The sequence below is a fragment of the Lachnellula hyalina genome (genome assembly GCF_007821495.1).
Source record: "Lachnellula hyalina strain CBS 185.66 chromosome Unknown contig00192, whole genome shotgun sequence".
Classification (NCBI taxonomy): Eukaryota; Fungi; Ascomycota; class Leotiomycetes; order Helotiales; family Lachnaceae; genus Lachnellula; species Lachnellula hyalina.
In genome coordinates, this window is record NW_022157306.1 from 44,995 (window position 1) to 55,625 (window position 10,631).

Here is a 10,631-nt window from a genome sequence, read left to right on the forward strand (position 1 = left end):
CAGACTCATCCTCACTAGACTCATACTCATCATACTCATAATAATCTCTTTGCCGATCCCTAGAATGCTTTTGGGCTGGGAGACCGCGATGCCAGTGAATTGTATAATCTTGAGCCGTTAATCTTTCAGCCAAAGCGCGATCATCGTCTTCATAGTCGACAGGACCATGTACTTGTAACTCTTCTGCCATACGACGGTCGATCTCATCATACTTAGGGTTACCATTGGCTTCCGTCTGCAAATTTGATGCGAGCTGAGCGTCTAGTTGTGCTTGAATTTCGCGTACATAGGAGCTGTCTGGTATTTGGCTTCTTTGAGGAGGTGGTGAGACGGATGCGTTTAAGGATGCATCGTTGACTTGACTGGCGAAGTGGCGCAGACGTGCTTCGCGTGTTTGATTTGTTTGGGATCGTCGTCCGGACATGATGGGTGGTGGTGCGGTGCAAATACCGTGTTCTCGTTATGCTTTCTTCAGGCTTACGGTCAGGCGTGCCCTTCAAAATTTAATGTGGAGGAAAGTCAAATAGAGAAGAAGAGGGGAGTCTGATCTTTAATAAATACCTTATGAACTTCTGTTTTGATTTGTTCTTGGGTTGTTCTTACACTGCCTAGTTGTTCCCAACTCTGGGTTGCGGAGAGGTCATTGGGTGTAAGAAAGGTGAAAGTTTCAAACAGTCCCAGTGGTATCATTCATCCAAGAGAAAAGTTTCAGCATATTGTCAAAAATATGTAGTCAACGATGGTCGAGGGTAAGAAGGACAGCATATGCTACATATGGGAGTCACAGCCCGCATCGCGCATATATAGATTGTGATTGAAAGCAACAGTCCTTCAGACATTGCATCTGACTTGATTTTGGAGCTTCTTTCCTCCATTGTTCATTATCAAAGTTATTTCGTTGTTCTTGGGCTTCCAAGCTACAATGACTTTGTTCGCGTGAAATAAAGAAACTCGTGTAATAAACAAGACCCAATTTTCACAAACAAACGTAGGATATGATCAAGGCGGATTCATAGCGTGTAAAGTAGGTAAAGGAAGGTAGCCAGAGGCAGGTAACTTGTTGTTAAAAGATAAGGAACATGGGGAAATAACAGGAAACAACAATAAATAGCGAATCAGAGCCTCCCAGCTTACCCCAACACAATCCCACATAGAAACAGCAAGAAATTCAAGGAGACTAGGTCTAAAACCCGACGACAGCCCTGCTTATTGCATCAAGCGCCAACCCCCCACCACCTCGGTGCTTCGCAGCAGCACCACATCTAAAATCCAGGGCCAAAACCAACTCTTTCCAAACGTGCACATGGTAAGCTTTGCTTTGACAGCAGAAATGGACTTGACAGCAAAAGAACATCACGACGCAAAATTCGACCATGTGAAACGTGAGAAGTTATATTAGTCATAAAGAGTATAAAGGTGTGATGGAATAGAAACGGCTTGTGGGAGGGGTTTTGAAACGTCAACTGAAACCAGGAATATCCTGGACAGGTTTTTTCCCCGATGAGTGGTGTTGATAGGCTGCTGCTATATATACTGCAGCGAGAAATGAAATGTGGATGGATATGTGGAATTAAAAAGTAGTTCGTCGTATATATTAGATAATACAGTAAGCGAAGAAGGAAGGACCGACCTTTCGAGGGGGAAAAGGTGGCGGGATGGAAATCGTGCGCACTGAGAAATACCACGAGAGTTTGCGCGCGTACTTCAAAATACCGCAAACTCATTTCACCCCATTTTACTCACCCCGAGAGCCCGACTATCATGCGCAATGAATTATCAATTATTCATGTGTTTTTCGCATATGTTCATTCGCTAGAAGGAGGTACCAAAACCGTTGACCTAGAACGCACAAAGGTCAGCATTAGAAGGTAATCTTCGCAGCCAACATTTTATCTCAAAGGAGTACTTACGCGCTCTCGCCACCACTACCCTCTTCCCTGTTCCATTTCTCCAAATCAAGAACCTGCCTTCCATTCCACTTCATCATATGACTTCCCCCCTGACTCCTTGCCCGCTTTTGATACCAATGCGGCAAGCCCTTGAAGAAGGTCAACAAATTCGCGAATCCAGGCAGAATGACTTGGCCGCTATGTCCAGACAGCACTTGCTTTACAATACTCTCCGCAACAGTATCTACTTCTAGGGCCGGTGCTAGGAATTTAGAATCACTGTTATAACCCTCAAATAACGGGGTCTTGGTATATCCCTGATTGACAACCACGGTGCGAACTTTCGGGGCATCGTACCTCGTCGTCAGCTCTGCAGTGAGCCCTTCGTGGAATGCCAAAGCTGCTGCTTTTGTTGCGGCATAATCGACCATATTGGGTACCGTCACATAGGCGGCGATAGAAGCGACTGTGACTACCATACCATGGTTGTGCTTTACGATGGAGGGGAGGAATTCTTTTACAATCCAATAGTGTGCAAGGCTGTTAACCTCGAACGTGAACCGCACATCTTTCTCACTGGCATCGAGGATGCTTTTGCCGCGGGCGACGCCAGCATTGTTTATGATGATTGTAGGGTCGCCGACGTCTTTGCGGATTTGGGAGGCGATGGAAGATATTGTGGTAGGCGAGGTGATGTCGCATTTGTAGTAGTAGACGTTGGACGCTGTGGGTGGTGTATTAGTCTGGTATTCTGGAAGAATGTTCCAAGTCAGGGGCGAAGAACTCACTCGTCTCAAATGACATGGGAATAACATCCAGCACAACGACCTTGATGCCCTTCTCTGCCAACAACTGTACAACCTTCCCACCAATGCTTCCGGCCCCACCGGTAATCAAAACAATCTCCTTGTGCCAGTCATACGTGTCGGCTGTCCAATTGTTTAGCACACCGTTATCAAGGTAGCCCGAGGCCCAGCGGACGAGGCCGAGATAGAAGAGCTTTCGGATTCGCGAGTGGGAAGTCTCGTGAAGGATGGACAAGTCGTTCCCTTTCTTTGTGTAGCGGGCCAGAAGTAGGAAGAGTATAGTGAACGCCGGGTTGAAGGCAGTCTTCTTAAGGAATCGTCCAACAGGGTCACTAGTAAGCCCTGCGGCTTGTAAATAAGTGTCAATTGGTGAGAAAGAGCAATTTTACCTTCACGGGGAAGCCAGCCATTGCGTATAGGCATGTTGAATGTCGTGGTGTGGCGTTGAAAAGGGCTATCTTAGCTTCAGGTCCTAGTGAGTGAGTGAGTTGCTACGTAGTAGCTGAACTGAACGGTGGTGGGACAAGGCGATTGAAGTTGATTGAAGTTGTAAAGAGGATAGAGGAGAAGTTGCTCTGCTTCCCCGCATACTAGCTAATGTAACTCGACCCTATGTTTCTATATCCGCATCCGTAGTCTAGTTCCTACCTACCTAGGTACTACTAGGCCAGTTCTAGTCCAGGGAGGCACTAACCGAGGATTTTGAAACGCGGGGGCTATCCACGACCCCGCATAATCACGTGATGTCTGATATTAATTAGAGGGGTAATTGTGTCCCTTCTACTCGGGCGCGTATTTAGTCTATCAGTAGTCTAAGATTAGAGATATGGTGGAGCAAGAAGAAATATGTTAGGTGTTTTGCCAAATATGAATGACCGGAAAATCAATTGATACCGATCTACGTCTTTTACTAAGTAAATAGTAGGCAGTAGAACGAGGTCACATAGATAGAAAATCAATCAGGGTGTTTTATACAGAACTGATCTCTACCACCGCCGAGGTGGCGAGAGATGCCCTATTACTCATTGATTTAGGAGTACGTTAAATGGACGGACTTAACTATCCCTATAGACTAGGACAACCAGTTATTCCGACTCCGAATCCATCGATCCGTCTTGCAAAACAAGGTTGAGGCTCTGCATTATCACTTCGGCTGCACCCGTATGACACTCAGAAAGACAGGTAAAAAGACCATGCTTGCTTCCCGAAACACTCGCCCTCTACCTCCTATGCAGCCGTGTCTACTTCTGGGGGGGCCGCATCAATGAAGCATCGCCTGAGGTCCAGATAACATTCAACACCAACTTCTTAATCTTCCACACACCCGCTTCGTCCTTGATCAGGTCAACGGAATACTCCCCGCCCACAGTGTACTTAGTTCCGTTTGGATCCCTGCCTGTGCCGGAAGACGCATGTTGTGCTAGTGAAGTAGCAGTAAGAGAAGCAGTATCGGCTCTATCCTGGTAATTTACACGGACCATGCTGATATTGTGCGTGGTATCCATAGGACCAACTCTATTGAGAACATTTGTGCGAATCAGGGAGAGGCCCTGGAGGACTCTTTTGTTGTCATCATGAATTTCCATAGAAACGTCTTCTCCGGCCCATGCCGAGTTGAAGAGTGCGGAGTCATGATGATCACTGGCAATGGCGGCTCGGTACAGGGCGTCGGCAATAGCCTCACGCTGGCTGAGATAGGGGAGGGTTTGCGGGAACGACTGCGACATTTTCGCGGCTTATGTTTGATAGAAGAATAGAAATGTATATTGTTGATTGTAGTTATGTTCAGTTTATTTATTTAAGTGACGGATTATATATGTTGAGTATGGGGATTTTATGTAAGTACGGCGTGTGCAAATCTTCCCGCGGAATTCTCGGATTTTATCCCTGCCACTTATACTATATTGCGGACTGCGGGGACTGTGGCTACCAGCATAAGGTACGGTACTCCGTATGAGTAAGCTTATTCTGGTTCGTGCGCTGTGGTTCCGGGACTTAACGCATAGGTGCAAGCGGCATTCAAGTCTGATAATGGCTTCTACAAATATTTGAGAATGACATGACCTGTTCGAGTCAAGAACTTGGCGGCTGTCTCTGCAGTATGTCTCTTCAGCAAATCAGCACCCCGTCGAATGGCATCTCTGAGAAATTGCCGCTTGAACAATTGAGCTCGGCCATTAGTGAGAGTGCCGGCATCGTGAGCAGGTACCTCGCGACAAACCACCTCCCACAGCCGTCTTTCGAGGCCGATGGACCCAGCGTAATCGTCCCTGTAAACGCACCACCGAACGTTCAGTTAGCAAGACAGAAGCTCCTTGCAGCATCGCTTGAGCTCTTTTAACTCGCGACAGGGCCCAGCGACTTCCTACCCAACCTGGCCACCGGTGTAGGTGACCCTTGATAAATGAGTTATCTACGTGGAGGTACATAAATTAGCAAAGAGAGTATCAAATGCAGCTCTACTGCTATGTCTTTTTTAACAATCCGAACAAATGTAGCGTCTAAGATGGACAAAAATGTTCAAAATTTGGGCAGTGATATCAAAATATCAAGCTAGGAACGTGCGTTTCAGAAGTTATTAACTGAAGGAGATATGTCTCAAAGAGCATTTTGTGAAATGGAAGAAAATGGGTAGCAAAGATTCATCTACGATTCATCTACATAACCAGCTACATTCAAGAAACTCTGATCCAGGTACCTTTCCATACAAATTGAGCTGCTCCTCTACATTGAGCATCATTTCGTCGATAATATAGACGTGGCGATGAGTTGAATTGAACGCACAAATACTTCTTTTATGCCGCATGCTCTCCCTCTGGTGCAACCTCGAGAATTAGCTTGCCCCTGGCTCTGCCCGTCTTCAATCTTTGGTATGCTTCCCTTAAATCTTCAAACTTGTACTTCGAGTCAATAACAGGCTTAACCTTGCCCTCAACCATCCACTCGGCAATCTGCGAGAGGCCTTCACGATCAGGTTTGGCGAAGACAGTTAGATGCTGTCTTTTTGCACCACTCAGGAATCTTGGCATATATTGCGCCGCCATGATAAATCGTACAAAGCTCAGGTGGTGACTCGCTGCCACTGTGAAGAATTTTGCATTGGGACTCGTGTATACGTCTGCTTTCCAGAATAGATTGTGATCGTTGCCAACGTAGTCTACAACAAGGTCGTACTTGTACGGCGAGTCTTTCAGAGCCTGTAACACGTTCTGTGTCTTGTAATCGATGACTTCGTCGGCACCTAGAGATTTGCAATGCGTGACACTGGCAGTAGAGCAGGTCACAGTCACATGGCGTCCTTCAGCTTTGGCAATTTGGATACCGAAACTTCCCACCCCTCCAGATCCGCCATTCAAGAGGACTCGCGAGCCCGGCTTGGAGTAAGGTAAGATAGACTGATAAGCAGCGAGCCCAGCTATAGCGATACCGGCGGCATTAATGATGGACAATCCTGTCGGTATAGGAACTGTATTGTTGAAAAGCGCAATCCCATACTCCGACATAGCCCCTCCGTACATAAAGTTTGTCCCGGCGCCTCCAAACACGAGTTGTCCTGGCTTGAGCGTTGAACCTGGCGCAGGCTTGACAATATAGCCAGCAAAGTCATTTCCAGGAGAGGCAGGTTTGGGAAAGGCCACCTTATGGAGGAACTGGAATTCGGAAAGTCTGTAGTCAGCTGGATTAAGACCAGCAGCAAGAATTCGAACCAGGTGCTGGTTGGCCTGGGGCTGGAGCATAGGAACATTGTTCAGTGTCAGGTTGTTCTCGAGGCCACCTGCTGTGGATCTGTATTGCCAGCTGCGAAACGAGGATGGAATACCCTTGGTACCCATAATAATCGTCTTGTTTCTAACTGTGAAAGTTCGTTCTTGTGAAAGCGTGTTCTGGAGCTCAAGTTAATAAGCTCCGAGCGTCAATCAAAGAACAGTTGAGTGAAGAAGAGGAGAGCACCTTCGTGGTCGTTTCGTTCAGCTGCGGTTTGAAGAAATGGGTAGTACTGGATCGTAAGATTGTGTCCAGAAGCTAGGTTGCAAATAGCTGAGGGCATGATATATCATTTCTTTTTAGCCAAGGATTACTCGGCCCGTGAAATCCCCGTGGAATTTATGGAAAATAGCCCGCGATAGGGATGCGCACCCCTGAGAAAGGTACCGAATTCCTGCCAAATCCTCAGCGAGCGAGTGCCAAGGTGCGTATGTGGCTTGGACTAGAGCCGTGCCGCCCTGCCTGAAGGATGCACTAATCACACTTTCAGGGCTGTACTTAGAATATTTGCAGTTATACGGAGGGAGAGGGCTTAGAATCGGCCGTTTTCTCAGTACACCCACCTTGGCCAAGAGGGTAGCGCTAGGGGAATCTTGCCAGGGGTGTGTTGTAGTTTTTACTTGCCCATGCACAATTCCGGGCGCCAGGCGTTGACCGAAGCACTGAGACCAGCAACTTGGCCACCCCTGAAGTGCCCTGGAATGGGCCATCGCAAATTAAGCACAGAGCCAACATTACTCATTTTCATCCACGTGCGTAGATGTGTAGTCGTCGTCTTTGGCTGATCGTAGGGCTTAAACTGGTGCCAGAACATACGGGTGAGTGCCCGGGGCCCTTGTTGCTGAGAAGTCCGGACGCTCAATGGAGACCTCAAGTTCTAACCGTTAAACTTCTATGTTTGGTCAGCCCACAAATCACAAATCGACCAGCATGCCAGTGTTCCAATCGACGGGCTTGAAGACAGCTCCGGTATGAATGTCCTGCAAGATCTCATCAAACATAGCATTCTCCCACTGCATGTTGTCCCAATCATAGCCTGATGTGGCCTCTCTGCTCCCTTCGTAAACGCTGTCATGGGCATCGGTCAGCGGGCTCCTCCCCTCACCTGCCGCCATGGCGACCATCTCACACCATTTCTCGACCCTAGCCTTCTTCATCTTCAAATGTTCTGCAGCAAAGTCCCATGTATCATTCTCCCAATCCACCCCCTGCGCCGCGGCCATCTCATTCTTTGCGGCCTCAAAACGAGCTCCCATAGTGTCTAAGATGCCGAGGATATCAACCTGAAGATTGGGTTGCGCTGTGACCTTGGCCCTGAGCGTGTTGAGTATCTGGGCGGACACGCCTTGGGTGGATAGTGAGGCTGGAGGTCTCGGCAAGCTCAGATCTGGACATGAAGGCACGCCGCTGAGAGCAGGCATTGGTCGCCAGGGAACCGTGAATTCTTTCTGCGACACGGCCGTGCCGACACTGGAAAGCTTGACCGCGCTGCGGCCGGCTACTCTTATCCATCGAGAGAGCATCATGGCGCCATGGACCAATTGGACGTAGGCAGGCTGAGGCATGTAGAAGTAGGAGCAGACTGGAATGGCAAGCCAATTCTCGAGCCAGGCCTTGAGTGCGGCAGTGAAATGTGAGAAGACATCGGATATCGGCACGCCTGAAAGCGAGAGCGAGGCGAAGGATTGAGATTCGGCATCTGGTAGGTGTGAACCTGCAAGTAGAGGCTCAAAGATCCGGAGGTAAGCACTATTGTGATAGCAAGATAGAAAGTCTGGGCTCTCAGACTAGGTTAGCAAAGCACCGGCGGCGACATTTTGAAACATTTGGGGAATCATACAATCAGATTTAAGATTCGGGGGTAGTGCGTTCCGGAGGCTATCTAGCTTAACTCGGAATGCCTCTAGACGCGCCATCGTTAAAGGTTGGGGCGAACCTAGCTGTTCGTCCACCGGTGAATCACTACTATGGAAGTGAAAGATTTTCTCGGTGAGTTGCTGGATGTGGACCAACTGTATGGCAAGTTGGTCTGTCTTGTATTCTCTAGCATCGTCAAGATCTCTGAGGCATTGGTCCATATATTTGGTATATCTTGTGAATGCTAATTGTTTCACGACAAGGCCAGCGCTGCTATCGAGTTAGTTTTGTCCTTTATAAAGCTCTATTCAGGCGTTGCGAGACTCACTTTGAGCTCATATACCAGACGCCAAGTAGCGCCCTCTTCTCTTCGTTCGTTCTGGACACGGGCTCCTCGGCACGTACCAAAGGCAGCTGACTCCTCCTCTGTTGAGGCTTGGGGCATGTACTCAAATCCATATCTTCTACCAAGCTGACTGCTAGGCGGATCAGATTGTTGAACTGCGCATGAGCCATGCAATGGTAGTGGTAGGATCCTAGAAAAACCAGAATGCCTTGGAGGAGATCCAACGAGCGCTCAGATCTCATGAGTATGGCATTAGAGATATGTTCCATAACGGCGCGGCTTTGTCCCCTCACCAATCGAAGATGGCGGACGGAAGCTACCATTCTGATTACCTTCATGAGAAATGGACGAGTTGCCTGCAGTTGTCTTGGCGTTGTGCCAGCTGGAATGATGACAAAAGGGAACGGACTAGACAGCTGATTCCTGTAGATGGACAGCAAAGTCTCGTCAGACTCCACGGGGACAAGATCTTCCATGTCTACTGTTGCCATGCAGGTGCATGTTAGACCCGTGGGTGGGCTAGAGGTGAAGTCATGCGCTGGGGTGTTCAGAGCAGTTTCGTCCTGGCTCAGAGTGACTTGAGCTTGGGGTCCGGTGCTAACCGATGATGCCGCATCGTTGTTTGCGAGGTAATCCAGACTACCATTGGATGAACTGCCATGTAGAGTTGAGCTTTCCCCTCCCGGCGTCTTCGATGAGTAAATCAAATTATTGGGTCCCTCTTCCGGCAGAGCCATTCTCGTGTCAAAACTAGCACTGTTCAAGCAGAGTCAACAGTGGGTCCAACGTAGATGAGTTTAAAGCAGTTTAGCGATTGAATTTCAGTTGAACCATGACGAAGATAATCGGGTAGTAATAAGGGCAGTGGTAAAGGCAGTGAACTCCCCAGGGACAGAGCTGATGCTCACCCCACGCTATCGCAAGGCGTTGATGCGCAAAGAGTATAACAGGCATGAACATGGACTTACGAGGGCTTGGCCTGTCTCTTCTTCCTTGGACCAGAAGTTTGACCCACGCAGTCTTTCTCCAAACTTCGGCATCGATCACATTGTTGTGGCCCCGAAGACTGGGTGCGAATGCAGCGTGTCTTTGCTGCCGCACACGGAGCGCAGGCCGCGCCCCATCTGGCGCTGCGACCCGTCTTTAGTCTATCCATCTTAACTCGACTGCTAATATTCGTCTTGGCCTTTACCGCGAAATCGTGGCGGCTTCTGGGAGCATACCGTTGTTGTACGATGCGCACGCCGCGGAAAGTGAAGACCACGTTGGTTTCGGGAGTCACCAGGGGTAGTCGGAATTCGTGCGTCGCGCCAAGACCCTACCAAAAATGACTATCTATATATCGATATTATTATCCAGCGAGCATCGGGCGGGCAGCGACGCGAGGCGGTGTCACGGGTGAGTCACGTATACACAGAGGCTCAATATAGTATTTAACAAGTTTAATAAAAGAGAGAGGAGCATCTTTATCTAAATCCAAAGAAAAGTTAGCGCTCTCCTATTAAGGCTTAGTAAGCATAGGTAGTAAGCATAGGTATAGCTAGTGCTTTACTTCTAGGGCTTGCCTTTTTATATTATCCCTCTTTCTTTACTTATTTATAGGTAGTAAATATTCTAGTATAAACTCTAATAGCAAATAATTCTAATCTATAGATTTTATATTACTATTCCTCTTATAAACTATCTAGGCTTTATTAGATTTAGAATATAATCCTCTTAAACTTAATATAGCTCTTTTAACTTTTACTTTTACTATTATTCTTATTTAGTTATACTATTTACTTTATAATATTATAAATCTATATAGTATTATAAATCTATAAATAATAGAGTAAATAGTTATTAATAAGCAAGTATAATATAAGAGATAAGCCTTAGAGGTAAAGCACAGGCTATGTCTGTGCTTACTAAGCCTTAACCAGAGAGCGCTTACTTTTCTTCAGATCTAGATAAAGATTTTTCTCTTTC

General features: G+C 47.5%; 3 protein-coding genes across 3 annotated transcripts; all 3 read right to left on the reverse strand.

Annotated features, from left to right (window-relative positions):
- Positions 1–1,805: 1,805 nt before the first annotated feature.
- On the reverse strand, positions 1,806–3,118 carry RED2_0 (Dehydrogenase; the record flags this gene model as incomplete). The annotated part of the gene is made up of 4 exons (XM_031152871.1): positions 1,806–1,839; positions 1,911–2,613; positions 2,678–3,037; positions 3,085–3,118. 4 exons carry the CDS (start codon positions 3,116–3,118, stop codon positions 1,806–1,808), a joined length of 1,131 nt encoding a protein of 376 aa, XP_031002055.1.
- An 818-nt stretch (positions 3,119–3,936) lies between these two features.
- Positions 3,937–4,422, reverse strand: LHYA1_G007949 (uncharacterized protein; the record flags this gene model as incomplete). Its single annotated transcript, XM_031152872.1, has 1 exon — positions 3,937–4,422. The coding sequence occupies one exon, from the start codon at positions 4,420–4,422 to the stop codon at positions 3,937–3,939; it is 486 nt and encodes a 161-aa protein (XP_031002056.1).
- A 1,068-nt stretch (positions 4,423–5,490) lies between these two features.
- On the reverse strand, positions 5,491–6,528 carry LHYA1_G007950 (Zinc-type alcohol dehydrogenase-like protein; the record flags this gene model as incomplete). Its single annotated transcript, XM_031152873.1, has 1 exon — positions 5,491–6,528. The coding sequence occupies one exon, from the start codon at positions 6,526–6,528 to the stop codon at positions 5,491–5,493; it is 1,038 nt and encodes a 345-aa protein (XP_031002046.1).
- Positions 6,529–10,631: the final 4,103 nt, after the last annotated feature.